General features: G+C 48.8%; 1 protein-coding gene across 7 annotated transcripts in view; it reads left to right on the forward strand.

Moving 5' to 3' along the window:
* thsd7aa (thrombospondin, type I, domain containing 7Aa) overlaps positions 1 to 15,937 on the forward strand; it is a 92,752-nt gene extending 76,815 nt beyond the window's left edge. For 2 of the 7 annotated variants that reach the window (XM_047018786.1, XM_047018787.1), the window contains 11 exons: positions 124 to 265; positions 566 to 681; positions 805 to 922; positions 4,163 to 4,308; positions 5,128 to 5,302; positions 6,464 to 6,637; positions 6,910 to 7,005; positions 9,487 to 9,569; positions 11,563 to 11,776; positions 12,223 to 12,310; positions 13,965 to 15,937. In XM_047018786.1, the coding sequence (XP_046874742.1) occupies positions 124 to 265; positions 566 to 681; positions 805 to 922; positions 4,163 to 4,308; positions 5,128 to 5,302; positions 6,464 to 6,637; positions 6,910 to 7,005; positions 9,487 to 9,569; positions 11,563 to 11,776; positions 12,223 to 12,310; positions 13,965 to 14,052 (1,440 nt within the window). In that variant the 3' untranslated portion in view covers positions 14,053 to 15,937. Of the gene's footprint in view, positions 1 to 123; positions 266 to 565; positions 682 to 804; positions 923 to 4,162; positions 4,309 to 5,127; positions 5,303 to 6,463; positions 6,638 to 6,909; positions 7,006 to 9,486; positions 9,570 to 11,562; positions 11,777 to 12,222; positions 12,311 to 12,583 lie in introns of all 7 variants that reach the window. The other 5 variants (XM_047018783.1, XM_047018785.1, XR_006956003.1 and 2 more) reach the window with 4 other exon arrangements.
* The last annotated feature ends 231 nt before the right edge of the window (positions 15,938 to 16,168 follow it).

Here is a 16,168-nt window from a genome sequence, read left to right on the forward strand (position 1 = left end):
ATTGCCGAATCTTCGCAAGACATTAAGCGACTTCACCTCTCCAAGTGGCTCATGCGTCACGTGCATGAAAAGCTCAGTGCATGTTACTGTTATGTCTGAATGCTCCTTTTCTGTGCTACCCAGCCATGCAACAGCAACAGCAGCAGAGAGAGGCTGGCCTCCCCCATCCGTCTTCCTGGGGAGGGAAAGCAGTGTCCCCCCACCACTGAGACGGCCCCCTGCAAACTCAACAGCAACTGCTTCTACTACTCCTATAATATCACCGGTGAGACGAATCAGGAAGACCTTAATGATGCCGAATACGTTAGCGGTGCATGACATGTATAGGATGTGTCTGATAAGGGTGGTTGGCGAAGATATTTCTGGAGTCAGAAGGGTGTTGAGCGTTGACTTGTGTGTGTGTCTGTGCATGTGTGGGAGGGGCGGGGGGAGGCGGATGGGCGGGTTGTGATTGTGAGTAAATGAATTAAAAGAATGCATTACAGTAAGGTACCATTCCCTTGCTAACGTGCTAACGTGCTAACATGCTAACGTGCTAACGAGCGGCATCTTGTCTCGCCTCCAGACTGGAGCACCTGCCAGCTGAGTGAGAGGGCCGTGTGTGGCAGCGGCATCAAGACACGCATGCTGGACTGCGTGCGCAGCGATGGCAAGTCTGTGGACCTCACGTTGTGCGAGAAGGTACGTGAGCGGCCTCCTCCGGCCTCCCTCACTCACTAGCCCTCCATCTGGGCCAGGCGACTTCTCAAAGACATCAAAAAAAGCAGCTGCCGGCCACAGTAGTTGAATCTGCTTCCTTTTCAGCTCGGCCTTGAGAGGAAGTGGCAAATGAATGTTTCCTGTGTGGTGGAGTGCCCTGTCAACTGCCAGCTGTCTGATTGGTCCCCCTGGTCCGAGTGTACCCACACATGTGGACTGGCTGGTAGGTTTTGTCACCTCTTCTATGGGAGACCTCTTTGTGACCCTGAAGTCAAGCTAAATGTTTGTATTTTTTTATTCCTAAACCAATCTGAACGGCAATGTACAGTCCAACCATGATGTGATTTACGTGTTGACCCATACATTAAGCAGACATTACCTGCCCCGTTTTAGTCTATAAATACTTGTGTGGTAAGGTGTATCGATGGGCGTTCCAAGGCGTCTAAGATGTATTCCGCCGAACCGTGAGAAAGGGAGGGAGACTGATAGATAGGGAAGGGGATGTGGGGGAGGGGGATGGGGATGGGGCGAGAGAGGGAGCGAGTGAGAGAGAGACCTTCCCAGGGTAATGGATGAAACTTGAAACGTTCTTTATGATGTGAGGAATGATTGTGTGATCGCCTTAAACAGACTAAGAGGGGGATAATGATGTCCAGCCATGTAATTCCATAGGATCAGGCCATTGATTGGTGGTCCATTATGGCTGTGTGCTCAGAGCCTGCGGGAGCAGTCCATTGCAGGAGTCCTTGAGATCCCATACTACCCAACAATATACCAGCCGCAGCAAACACACACACACACACAAATACAGTATATGTACAGGCCCAGGGATGTGAGGCCGAATCGGCCCCTGGGAGAGGGGATCTTCCACAGCATGGTGAAGCTGCAAGTGAACCACAGGGGCAAATTAAGAGGTTCTCACACAAAAAGATAAATAAATAAAAAAACCTGCTTGCGATGACAGAAATTGCTGGAATGACATGCCTCCCTGGAGGAACAAGTCACTGTTCCTGAGCCAGGAATAGAATTCCTTTTCGTTTTTTTCCTTGCCAAGGAAATTATAACACCTGGAGGTAGAAATGGCCAGGAAACCGAGGGGCTAGCATCCCGGGCATATCCACCCTGTATGCACACATAATCATGGCAGCGTGTGTTCTTCGGCCAAACACTGATAGTGACAGCTGGCACTGACAGCCCCTGCCCATCAGCTGTACCAGTCACCCTCTGCATGTGCCCTGAACCCACCACTGTGGCCACCTGCAGTGAGCAGGAGAGAGGGACAAAAGAGAGAGAGAGAGAGAGAGAGAGAGAGAGAGAGAGAGAGAGAGAGAGAGAGAGAGAGAGAGAGAGAGAGAGAGAGAGAGAGAGAGAGAGAGAGCACACAACCACAAGAAGTCGTTACCATGGGCACACGCAATAACATTTAAGCGAGGGAACAAAGCGCACATGAAGAGAATGGCTAGGAGTTGGCGCCAGCTGATTCAAAAAAAGCGGGGCTTGATTCTGCTGGCGGTTTCAGAGACAGGGAAGCCTTTGAAAGTGCTCTCGACGGGGCGCGCATCACCCCGGCCTCGACACAAGACAAACTGGCAGCTGGTGAGACTCGCCGCAGGCAACCCCACCCTGAGACTCCTTCTCTGATTGTGTTCTGCAATAAGATGCCCCTCCCACCCATGGTCCCATGCCCTTTCCCCTGTGTGAGACCAGCCTGGGAAAACAACAACATTGCGGATAATATCAATTACGTGCACTCCATGTGGTGAGGAACGGAAGTTAATTTGATGTACTGCTGCATCCCCGAAGTGATAGGATCAACTGTAGCCAGACGGAGAGAGGGTCGAGTCAAGGGGCCCAATTGTGGATGGAGGACAGAGTGACCTTTGGCAGTAAACATAGATGAATGGTCCTGGGCCAAGCTGGTGGAGGAATGGAAATGACCTTTACTGCTGGGACCTCTCTGTTGTACCAAGAGAGAGGATCTCAGACTACAGTTGGCAGAGGAGTCCTTGGAACTTCAGAATAAAAGAAGGGATGGTTGGCTCTATATCGTTTGCTAATAGGAATAAGTGGATGAATCCGATCTTTTCAGTAGTGCGTCCATTTAGTACTTTTGTGAAGATAGGTATTGGAACAAACTTTGGACATAGCCACAGTAACAAACCAATGTTTTTTTAAAGGCCTGTAGTTTCTCTGAGGCTGAACTGAATATGTAACAGCCCCTTTCTCCACCATGAAAAGGTTTCATTTTACTTGGTAAATTGCTCTTGTTTTCAGAGAGACCTAGTTTCTCCCCAGTTGTGGGTTGTGAAGCGATTTTGCTCAAAATATTTCTTTCCACAGCGATTTTGTTCGATGGCGGCTAAAGCTTTTCTCAAGAGAGACTGTCTAATCGTGAGAATGTTACACCATCACTCATGGGGCCTTTCTTTCACACACAGGGATAATCTGGGTAGAAGATGCTGTGTCTGTGTCAACTGCCTGACTTCCACCCTCCCTAACCTACCAGCAGCCATACATATTAAACAGTCCTTAATTCAACCTTAAAACAACACTGGAATTATGAATATTCAGAATGGCTCCGGGCATAAGAATTAGGAGCTGAAATTGCGTCATAGATCAAGTAATTTAGAAGCCAACACGACAACCGAAGCTATTAAAAGAAAGAGAGATACAGTGAGAAAGAAAACTAAGGAAGAACTATTCACCGAGAGAGATGGTGATGGAGAAAGAGGGAGAAGGGTGGAAGGGAGGTAGAGACTCAAGTGGACGCACAGAAAGATCTTTCGAAGGTCTTGCTCATCAGCCTGATCCTTGATAAACTAATTACCTGGAAAAGTGCAGTAACGTGATAGCGATCTCACAGTAAAGCACCTCTAAGAGCCTCACATCTCTCAGTCTTTAATGCCAGTGTGAATCATCACGTGTACAGTAGCATCACTTGTACAGTAGCAGGTACCAGGGATACTGGCATTCTGTTACTGCAGGTCATTACAGGTTCAGATGATCCAGAGTCTATGAGAGACCAAAATGTGCACCGCTTGACATGGGCCACACACCCACCCCAAAACTGAACAATCTCTTGGCATTCCTCTGTTCTGAGCAATGGTGGATAATGCTTTGTTTTTGTTGAATACACATTTGGATTAAGACCATCTCAACTCCCTCTCCCCCCACCCCTCCCTCTCCCCCTACCCCCTCCCTCCCTCTCCCCCCACGCCTCCCTCGCGCTCCCTCTCCCCCTACCGTACCCCACCCCTCCCTCTCCCCCCCTCCCTCCCTCCCTCTCCCCCTACCCACCCCTCCCTCCCTTTCCCCCCACCCCTCCCTCTCTCCCTCCTGCTCCTTTCTTTACTACATATCCGGATTAAAAACCCATCCCCGGCTCATCCCCCCCCCCCCCCCCACCCTCACCCCTTTCCACCACAACTTCCCCCTCCCACCCCTGTCCTCTCTCTCTCTCCAGGGAAGTTGTGGCGGAGGCGAACAGTGCTCCAGGCCCCCCAGGGAGATGGGCGTCCCTGCCCGCCCCAGATGGAGCAGTGGAAGCCCTGCCCTGTCAGGCCCTGCTACCGGTGGCGCTACAGTCCCTGGTCCCAGTGCACATCTGAGGTAGGACTTTCCTGCATCAGCTCGGGATGGCACAGCACAGTGAGCTACTGCAGGCATGCATCCAGACCTTTCTCTGTCTCTTCCCTCTTTCTCTCTCTCTCTCTCTCTCTGGGTGTCCAGTATTTCACCCAGCACATTGCTATTTCATCACCTTTCAAATTTTTTTTTTTCATGACTTCCTTTATCTGTCTGCAGGTCTTTTTCGATCACTTGAAAGAAAAAATAATATTCAATTCCATCCCAGACTATAAAAAACGTCAGGCATTCTGCGCAATCCTTTCTCCCTCCTCTCCTCCCCTCTGCTCTTGTCTCCCCCCCCCCCACACTTCCTCTCCTGTCAAATGTCTGCCACTCTCTGCCCATCAGGGGGTTTAATTAAAGGCAAGAGGTCTCAGACAGGGACTCCCTCTCTCTCTCCCCTTTACCTCTGTCTTCCTCTCTCTACCCAGTCTCTTGTTTTTTTCTACCACTCCCCGCCCACTACCCCCCTTTTCCCTCGTTTGTTGCCTAGAGCAGCTTATTTTTGACATGGTGCAGAATTTTCCGAAAGTGAAGGTATGTTGACACTCTCCTCTGTTCAGGGCCGTTTCTTTTCTTCCCCCCAGCTGAGAGTTTTGACAGCTTACAGTGGCTCATCAGCTGCCTACAGCAAAGACCTGGCTCCCTCCCTCTGTTCCTCACAAACCCCAAAATCAATGGGGCCAGGTTGGCAGCAGCCTATGGTGCCTCTGAGCCCTCGCAGCCGGCTGTTTTACACATGGTCGTGTGACCGCAGCGGGGTTTGACCTATTCTACCCTTTCTTGCCGATCTCTTCCCAGGGGGCGAGGTGCGGGGAAGGCCTGCGCTTCAGGAACGTGTCGTGCTTCGTGTCGGACGGCGAGGGCCGGGGGGAGGGCAGCCTGGTGGACGACGAGCTGTGCGGAGACCTGGAGCCCTCGGTGGATGGGGACAAACAGATCACCCTGGAGGAGGCCTGTACCGTACCCTGTCCAGGTAACCTCTAACTCTGACTGGTACCCTCTCTAGGTAAACTAAACCCCCCTTACAGATACCAGTACTGGGTAAACTATACACCCCTTTTAACACTTTTAAGCTGAGTACCCTCTTCTGGTTGTTGCATACCATGTGCTGTACCTAGAGATCACACACCTGCTTTTTCAGGAAAGGCTCTTTGAGAGGGTTTTAGTTCCAATCACAAGCTGTTTTAGAGGCTACATCAACACCCTCACAACTTGTTTCCCTGACCGGCGTGAAAGATACAGTTCTTTCTTCTTTTTTTTCTCTGGAACCCGGATAAAATGTTCAAGCTCATAAAGGTGTTGACAGAGGATTCTAGAGAATCGAAGAAGCTGCGAAAAGCATGCTACTTTATGTAAAAGGTGCTGTATGTATCTGCAGGGTAGGAAATGACTGCCGAGAAAAAGATTTCTTTGGAAAAAAAAATCATTGGAAATGTTTTCTCCTGCACTGTTTCTGTTGAATGACACATCCAACATCTCAATTTGACATGTTCCGTCACGTGGAAGTTGAGAGTTGTGACACTCATTCATGCGGCACCGAGTACTGCAGTGAGATGTGTGTTTGTGTTTATTTTTGCCTTGTGCGTTAGGCAGTGTCCATCAAAGTAAAGTTTGAGCATATCCAACCATCAACGTCTAGTCTGGTAATTCACTGATGCCCTCATGCCACATCATTGATGTGAGATCACGTCCCTGTCACACACTGATTGAGAGAGAGTGAGATCTGGTGGCAGTGGTCTAATGATGAGGCAGACAGAGCCAGTTTGGGGAGACAGCTTCATGATTAATTAATATTTTGAAGTGTGCTCACATCAGACCTGTCTCTTCAATGTTTCTCTGACCTTGTTCTGAGGAAACCTGTCTTTTCCGGAAAGCACCAAGCTTCCAACCCGAAAGATAATGAAAAATGGATCTGAGTAAATGTTTGAGAGGATGTTCAATTTCCATGTCTAGCCTTTGACCTTAGACAAGGCTGGGGATTTTCCAACCCCAAATCCAATCACCGTCAACCCATGTTATTGGAAGATGGCATCTATAGTAAATTAGGAAAAAGCATCATTCCCTACTTTGTTGTATTACTTTGAAGTCAACTGTGTGTGTTTGTGTCTGTCTGTCTGTCTTTGTGTGTTTGTAGGAGAGTGCTATCTGACCGACTGGACCGAGTGGAGCCCGTGCCAGCTGAGCTGTGTGGGAGGAGATGACCTGGGCTTTGGGTCGGTGCAGGTGCGCTCCAGGGCCGTGCTGGCCCAGGAGCCAGAGAACCTGATGCAGTGTCCAGAACCGGAGTGGGAGGCCCGACCCTGCACAGGTCGGTCACCAGCACAGTCCAAACAACCTAGACTGAAGTCATACTGCAAGTTGCTGCCATCTCTGTGCTTACGACGGGCAGATTGCACTGTAGCTTTAAGGAGCTGTTCCCTGGCAAACACCAGAACGCCGTGGCGTTACACTGTGCGGGATCTCCATTTCATGACGGCTTATAGGCTATAAATGAAAGGTTCTATAGTGCTGATGTACTGTTCTGTGCCCCCCCATCCCATTCCCCGTCTCCCCTACCTCCCCACGCCCCCCCCCACACAGAGGGCCAGTGTTACGATTACAAGTGGATGACTGGAGCCTGGAGAGCTTCGTCACGCCAGGTCTGGTGCCAGCGCTCCGACGGATTAAATGTCACAGGTACGTGGGCCCTCCCTGATAAAGCCCCCCCCCTGACACCGTATCGTCCCATTGCAGGCCCGTCATAACACCTGAAGCATCTCCTCCACGCGCCCCCCGTCCCCCGTCCCCCCGCTCTCGATGACGGGCCCCTTCACCGTCCCCGCGAGTGTGTGCGAGCGTCTCATCGGATACAAATCGGTCTCGCTTTTTCAAGTCGCTCCGGAGCATGACAACACAATATACGAGTGGATCTAAATGAGTTTCCGTAAGCTTCCATGTATGTCGCTGACAGCGGCGGTGACCTGCCAGTCTCCAGCCCCACGCTGCCTGGCGGGCGGAGGTGGATGGGGTTATTTAAAAACCCTGCCTGTCCCTGTCAGGTTGGAGTCGCGCACCCCCACAAGCCCAGATTGCATTCCCTGTCACCGGGGAGTACAAGAGTGGGAATATGGGGTCTAATCCACCTCAATGTCACAGACGCGTTTTAATCCTGTTGGCCAATCACGCGACGCTTTGGCTGCGACATCCCAGAGCACTGTGGGTCGAGAGAGAGATATAGATAGGGAAGGAGAGAGAGAGAGAGAGAGAGAGAGAGAGAGAGAGAGAGAGAGAGAGAACGACAGAGGGAGAGACAGAGGGAGAGTATATAGAAAACATATAGTTAAACAAGAGAGGGAAGGAGAGAGGCAGAGATAAAGAGCGTGAGAGAGTGAGACCGAGGGAGAGTAAGGAGGCGAAAGAGTGAGAGAGAAATCAAAGGGAGAGAGTGGACTGGAGAGAGACAGGGAAGGAGAGAGAGACAACCGAGAGAGAAAGGTGAACATGTTTTATTTAGTTAAGGATCACCAGATAGATAAGTCACAAGAAAACCACCACTCTGCCTCACCTCCACAGTCCATGCAGTAAGAGGTGTGTATCCCTGAATTTACAGTTCTATTAATATCAGTGTGTTAAATACCAAGACATCCTATAGTCCAGATGGTCTGCATATTTCAGGTTGCTTTGACTGGCAGAGCGCCTTGATGTAAATGTTCCCTCTCAAGCTCTGGTATTCTCTCATGAATATTCATACTAAACTCACTAGCCGTCACACCATGAATATTCACAACCACAACCTCAGCCTCTGATGGACAACTAGGGTGTGTTTTTCTGCTGACGCTTGCGTTTCTGAGGGAACTCCAGGGGGTATGCCTATCAACAACTCTTTATATGCAAAAACGGTTCAAGTAGTGAGTCCTCTCTCTCTAGTCTCTGTGAACATCCAGGGTCATCCCTGTTACTCTGGTGCCGTTGGAACTCCCGGTGACAGATGTGGTCCTCATTGCAGCATCACAGACTGCCATAGAAGCAGGTCTTCACAGTGAGCTGGCAGTGATTGAGTCCTGAGCTGGTCTGGTTTGCTCTCCTAAGCACACAGCTCCACTGTTGTGTGCTTGCAGATGTGTATTGATTTCCTGCAGCGGAGTGAAAATAAAAGCTCAGTGAGAAAAGCCTCTGCCTCCAGGCTCTCCATTCCACTGCCCTGATAGGACAGTATAGTATTCTCCCCAGGGCCATCACTTAAAGAGATGGGGCATGGCCTAGACAAGGCTGTTTAGCCAGGGCTCCTTTTCTCAGTCTCTCTCTCTCTCTCTCTCTCTCTCTCTCTCTCTCTCTCTCTCTCTCTCTCTCTCTCTGTCTCTCTGTCTCTCTCTCTGTCTCTCTCTCGCTCTCTCTCTGTCTCTCTTTGTCTCCCTCTGCCTCTTCAACTCTTTCTGTCTGTTTGTGTCTCTGTCTCCTTTTCTTCCAATGCCTCACTCACTCTCTCTCTCTCTCTGTCTCTCACAAGTCACACCAGTCAAGTGCATCACTGTGCTACCCACTTGTCATTTGGGAGCCATGGCCACAGCCCCAGAGCTCAGTCCTTACATCTTACTAAGTGGTTGTGCATGCATACACACTCTGGGAGTCTCCACGTCTGTTAGAGCATCAAGATTGTGTGTTTCCGTCTGGGGATTTGATTGGAATTTTTTTACCATCATAGAGGGCTAATTACCAATTTATTCCAATGGAAACCCAGACGCAGTCAAGCCGAGAGGAATGAATAATAGGGTAGCATGATTCTATTGTTGTCTTATGCTGTAGAGAAACACGGAGAGAAAGACAGATACAGAGGGAGAGATAGTTGGAGAGAGAGGGAACATGAGAGAGAGACAGAGAGTAGGAGAGAGAGTGGGCGTGTGGATTCTCTGATCATTGTTGCCTCCAGCCCAACCAACGAGAGAAGAGCGAGAGTAACAAAGCAAACAGAGGAGTTGCCTAAGAATCTGAGCCACGTGCCAGCGCCCATTTTGGGATGTGTGTGTGCGTATGCGTGTGTGTCTGTGTGTGCGCGTCTGCACGTGCATTGGTGCGAGTGTTTGTACAGGGGAAAGGATTATCTTCAGGCACCCTTTCTTTCTTCCATAATGCCTATACCACTCACCAGTGACCTTTGGACCTTGACCTTTACCCTTGCAGGTGGATGTCCAATGACAGCCCAACCCATCGCTGACCGATCATGTGACCCCGCCTGCAACAAGCTACGCTCCATCTGCACAGAGGTGAGAGTGAACGGTTGCCCTGGAGACGAGAACAAATGTTGAGTAATGTATGAATATATAATATGATGTACAGTACACGCATATTATATTGTATATACATATACATATTAAAGAGGGGTAGACAGAGACAGGGAGAGACAAACAGGGAAGGAGAAGTTCAAACTCCTGGGAGATGTCACCAGTAAAGCTGAGACATTTTAGGAAAACAGAGGGAAGAGGAGAAAACAGAGATCAGAAAACAATCCTGTTGTGTTCCTGCGATGACGTGTTGACGTGGGTGTTAGGCTCTTCTTATTAGCTATGCTGAGTGCACCTGGTCTCACACGCTGTGGGGTAGAGAGCATCTGCTCACTCTACCACACAAAATTACAACTACCTGGAAAATTGCACATCAAGCATAATCAAGCTGTTTTCTTTTTTTCCCCCCAATTATCTTCCTCTCATCTTACTGAGCATGTTGTCGTCATTCACAGAGACAGGGCAACCGTTGCACAATACATCAAGCTTTGTTTCCAACCCCCCCCCTTCCACACACACACACACACACACATTGTCACATGCACAATTAATCATGTTTTCCTCAGCAAGGGAATGTGCAATTCTCTGTTCTGGCATGAGAACAATCTACCAGCAAACCTCTCTTTCTCTCTCTTCCGCCTTTGATGTTTAGTTTCGGCCCCTCCTCCCGAGACACTTGCTTTCAGGCCATTGGCTTCCTTCAGTATAAACAGAACACATTTCCTGGAAACAACATGGGTGCAGTTTAACTGGGGAGGGGGCAGTTGTGTTCTTCCCAGACTCGGGTGTCAGGATGCATCAGAACCAGGCAACGCAGAGTTCCAGAACCCTGCCCTGCGGAGGAACCTCAGGCTGGGGAGGTGGGCGGGGGGGGGGGGGGAGGGCAGTGCAGTGAGGGCAGCTGGCACAACATGTCTGTCTCAATATGGCTCAAGAGTGGATTTGTGTATGTTTCCATAAAGCATGCCTGCTTTCCTGCTCTGGGTGTGTTGTGGAGTTGTTTGTGTTTCTACGACCACGAGTTGGCACATTATACCATACCAATGAAATCTTATTCCCAGCTTCACACTTTTAGGGTTGATGTGTGTCTGTGCGTGCACACAGTAGGCATACGAGACATTGCAGTAGCCATCATTACAACATAGGTCCGTCAGTCCAATGGTTTGTGTGTGTGTGTAAATGTGTGTGTGTTCATGGGTACGACAGTGTCTGTGCTTGACGGTGTGTGGCTTCACTGGTGTGTGTTTTGTACAGATGAGTGTGTGTGTGTGTGTGAGTCTGTTTTGGTGCCCCCATGCTGTGGCATAGAACTGGGTTGAATATAAAGCAGGTGATAAGGCTGCCTCCTGCCCCTCTCTTTGTCTACCACTTTGGATATGCTAATCACCCTCCCATTTCCTGCTCTGTCATCTGCCGGCCCTGTGCCGCCAGCCCCACCAGCCACTGTTTGCATTGGGGGTATTTTTGCGGGTGATTATCTTCTGGAGATTGCCGGGGAATAGGAGACCTCCCACCGTGAGAGCGAGATAGAGAGCGAGAGATAGAGAGGAAGAGAGACAGCGAGAGAGCGAGAGAGCGAGAGAGCGAGAGAGAGAGAGAGAGAGAGAGAGAGAGAGAGAGAGAGAGAGAGAGAGAGAGAAGAGAGAGAGAGAGAGAGAGAGAGAGAGAGAGAGAGAGAGAGAGAGAGAGAGAGAGAGAGAGAGAGAGAGAGAGAGTGAGTGAGTGAGCTGGATGAGGAAGGCACCAGCCTTTTGGATGGTGTACATCCCTAAACACCTCACCTTCCACATCAGAAAGCACCCTCTACCCCTCCCCGCTCCATTCCCACTAAACTGACGAAGCATCCATGCGATGCTGTCGGAACCAGAGACTTCAACCGTAGTCCAGATCCTCCACATGAGTGGACCAGTGCCTACCCCCGCGTCTTGCACTGTGCGAGGCTCCATCCCAACACTGTGTGGGTCTTGTCCTCCAGGCGGGGGTGTGTGGCTGTGAAGAGGGCTACACCGAGGTGATGAGCTCAGATGGCGAGCTGGACCAGTGCACCGTCATCCCTGTCCTGGAGATCCCGACGGCGGGCGATAACCGGGCGGACGTGAAGACCATCCGTGCCGTCAGCCCCACCCAGCCCTCGTCCAGCCAGCCGGGCCGCGCGGGGAGGACCTGGTTCCTGCAGCCCTTCAGCCCAGGTACTGTAGACACCCGTACTATCCAGTACTGTGCCCAGCACAGCACCACTGATGAAACGACAGAGGACAGTCTAGGGTTTATCGAATGGGGGTACTACAGGGGGCACGTGAGAGAAAGTGGAAAATGGATAGATATGAGAGTCAATCATGAAAATATGGGTGTAAATATGTATTCAGACAATATAAATAAAGGTATAAAAATCTGGAAAAGAGGGTACTAGCCCAGAGTTTGAGATCCACTGGACTCTGGTGAATGTGACTGGTTCACAGACAGCAGTTAAAGCAGAGAGCCGCTGAAAACGAGATTCCACAGTGCTCACTCGCCGTGGAACACTACTGCCCTCTGCAGTGCAGGAGAGGAAGTGCACCAGAGAGAGGAAGTTGTGCACAGTGCTGTGATAGTGTCCTTGTGCTGAATGTGCGTGGTGTGGTTGCGTTCTCCCCAGATGGTAAACTGAAGACCTGGGTGTATGGAGTGGCAGCCGGAGCCTTCGTCCTCGTCGTCTTCATCGTCTCCATGACCTACCTAGCATGGTAAGCTACCAGCCTTCACCTCGCTATCGCTCACTCCTTCTCAATGTCACCACCCAACCCTCTCACCGCCCTTTAAATCGCTCATTTGTCTTTCACCAAATCCTCATTTTCATCATTGTTTGTCCCGGCATTTGCTTTCTTTTCTTTTTTGGCTTCTCCCCTCCCTCCCCTCCCTCCCTCCCCTCCCCTCCCTCCCTCCCTCCCTCCCTCCCCTCCCTCCCTCCCTCCCTCCCTCCCTCCCTCCCTCCCTCCCTCCCTCCCTCCACTGGTCAGTGTGGTTTGTTCCCGGCGCTCCAAGTCGACCCCCAGCTCGTCCACTGACGGCGAGCTGTGGGCAGAGTACGACAGTTACACTGTGACCTACACGTGCCCTGAGTGCCAACAGCAGGAACAGCAGGACACAGAGCAACAGAACCAACTGCTGCAACACGAACAGGGAGACCAAGAAAAACAATACCAACCACTGCACAATCCCCATCAACAATCACCAATCAACAATCAGCCGCCATCACCACAAGAGCATGTGGAAACGATCATTGCATAAGTGTCCTGAAATGACTGTGACTGTCACCAGCCACATGAACCACTCTCGACTCCCCATAAGCCCTATGACCATGTGTGCCTGTACAACCAATCATGTCGAACGGTGCTGGAGGTGAGCAGGAAGTCCCATCCCTAATCTACTTGCCCTGTTGTGACCCCTGAGATTCCTGGTGCTTGTAGTTCTTAGGCCACCTCCATGAAGTCGGTGGTTCATTTATGGGTAGAGAAGCTTTAGGAGCAATGTAGCATCCCTTGAATTCCTTACTTCTCATGATCCTCAAGAGGCAGCATTGATTTAATAAGCTTGAATTCAAAGACCATGCTCTGTATAGCACTGTCCTCTTGTGGTGAGATAGAAGAATGACATGCCCTCTCAGGATCCTGCGTGCTGTTGTCACGCGATCTCCGATGCCTCCTTCAATCCCTCTCTCTCCCTTCATATCTATTTCACTGTAACAATGTTTCTCATGTAATCATATATTTTCATTCTGTTGTTTTAGATGTAGCTTTTGTATCAGTCCATTATGTTGTAAGTTGTCATAGGTTACCAGAGGTTCTAGAACTAACCGTCTACACTGTTTCTGTGTGTTAAACAGTAGTGTTCAGTAAGGTGAGTGAGAACTGCTTACACTGTAGGCCTACAGCTGCTTTGTATGCCTGCCCTTCCCATCAGCCCACAGGGTCTGCCCTGCTTCTGTTCCACGCTTAGGGGGTCAAGGGTAACTCAAACTTGCCTCAGTAACTTGTGTTTTAAACAAATGATGGCCCTAGACTGATCCTACATGACTCACTTTTATCAGTTAAGCAATGGTGAGCTTCAGTACTGCCATTGCATGAGTGAACTGACTCCCTACTAAGTGCATGGCGTTCAGTGCAGAGCTGCATGGAACTCTAACATGTTAGGATGGGATGGAATCTCTAAATCCATCGCGTGCCCCTGGCCCATAGCAGCAAAAGAGCTTCAACTGTCCTTGAGAGTATCAAATACATTGAAAACAAATTATTCACATCTTTTTTTTTTTTATTAATACGGATTCAATGTGTTGTTGTTGTTAAGGATTGCACTTAAAAAATGTGTTCATTGTCGGTCTTTCTGTTTTTGGCTGTCTAGTAAAAAGCCAAAGAAGCCCCAGAGGAGACAGATGAACAACAGGTTGAAGCCCCTGACCCTGGCCTATGACGGTGATGCCGACATGTAGCCCCGCCTCTTCCTGCTGACGGACACACCTGACACGAAGACTGCCACTCGTTTGGGGTCCGCAGGGGTTGTGATGGCAACGCACCTCAGTCCTCAAGCTATTGTTGGGCGTGGCTTCAGGAACACCTGGGATCCTGAGAAGACAAGGGTTTGACCTAAAAGAAAAAGTGCAACCTCAAAGAGATAAACAAATTCAAACCTAATCCCACGTCTTTGGTAGCGTAGAGATTCTTCTTCCTTCGTCTTTTTGTTTTTGTTTCTTTGTTTCTTTACATTTTACAGACTTTGTTTCACAAGAGCCTTCACAAACTCTTCTCTTCTTCTGGAAGTCTGCCTTGCTTATCTGCCATTTAATACTTTTTCTGTAACATAAACGTCTTTGGAAGCGAAGGTTGTCGGAGAGGGTCACCCAGAAACACAAAGCTTTCACGTCAGAAGCACAAGCACAAGTCTCATCTTGTCCCTGTCCCTCACTGGCCAGCCGTGAGTGGACGTTCCTCTGTCGGAGACAAGGTGATGCTCTGCGTTGCTCTGTCATGTTCCCACAAATATCAAAAAAAGACCATAAGTGTACCAGTCTCTCAGAAACAGTATCCATCTTGAGTCCTGCCTGCCTCTCCCGTCTCAGTTTTTACAGGCAAAACTATTTGCACTATATTAGTGCAGCATGAATACTTACTTATGTTTAGCAGCGCCATAGGAAACTGCCTCTCTCAAAACAAGATGGTGTACAGTCTTGTGCTAGAAATGTAAAGTTGAGTTTTTTTGCAAACAGAACTCACCAATCTTTGTTGATATTTCTTTTCTTCTATTACCTCTTGTACGTGATATGGTGGGACGCAATGTAAATAGGATTTTTTGCTGTGGTCACAACTCTATCTTCGTCGTGTGTACAGCTACAATGTCTCAATTTTTCCAGACTGACATTTTGTTTGTCCTCTGATGTTTTTTGGGGGGGTCTGTGGCTTTTTCTTAATTTAAATGTTCTGTGTATCAGAGAAATAACATCACATCCTCACAACCTGTAAGCAGATAATGTGTCTTGAGAATGCCAAATTAAACTTTAGATCAACAACAGAGAATATTGACGATGGAAGACCATTGTGGCATTTCTCTACTGCATTTTCATCTGAATCCATACAAATCCTCCTGACTGGAGAGTCCGGGATTGTTCAGCGTCTACTCAATGACCATACCACTGAGAGACTGAGACACTGATAAATGTATTACATGTCTCAACTGTCATCTCACCAAACCTTTTACTGTATTTAGACTGGTACGACTCCTAGTCTAGTGATGCTTCAGATTTCATTGAAGGACAAGTTCATAAGATAACTTGCAGCAAGTCTACCGTCCCTCACAGTCTACTCATAAACTGTCTCCTCCTGCCTTGGGGATTTGATTTGATGGGTCTTGTTTTATAGCTGGAACGTGGCTCCAAACTCCAATGTTATGATATCAAGAGATATCAGTGCATCGGGCTAAACGCAGGCATTATTCAAATAGATGAAAAGGAAATTGGTTGTCAATTGCAGACTAGGGTCAAAAATGTAATCACCTTCCTGAATAAATCCAGTCTTAGAATATTAAAGAAGGCATCAAAGGTGAAAGACAGAGTTTTGTTGGTGACCAGTCTTTAAAAAGTGTGTTGCCAGCAAGTCAAGGGAATGTTTACTTATAATTATGTTTCTTAGATTATAAGTTGTTTATAAAGGTGCATCATGTTTCTTTTTTTATTTATTTAATGATTATTTATGTATCATATATAAATATTTTAATTTCTTTTTTTATTGCACAAGGTGTTATGTGAAAAACCTCTCAAAGTGTGACTGTGTGTGGGTGTGTGTGTGTGTGTGTGTGTGTGTGTGTGTGTGTGTGTGTGTGTGTGTGTGGGGGGGGGGGGGGTATGTGTGAGTGCGCGTATGTGTGCGTATCGGGTGTTAAGTAACTGATCTTTGCTAAAGCGATACCGATTAGCTTGTGAAAACGAAGTCGCTGGGCTCTGTCCTTTTCCTACAGGTTGTTTATATGTATCTGACTAATTGCTGATAATAAATAACAAAAACAATTTACGTGCCTTGCCTTATTCTGGAATGTACATAATGTTAGGTTATATT

This window comes from Hypomesus transpacificus, chromosome 4 (genome assembly GCF_021917145.1).
Source record: "Hypomesus transpacificus isolate Combined female chromosome 4, fHypTra1, whole genome shotgun sequence".
Lineage (NCBI taxonomy): Eukaryota > Metazoa > Chordata > Actinopteri > Osmeriformes > Osmeridae > Hypomesus > Hypomesus transpacificus.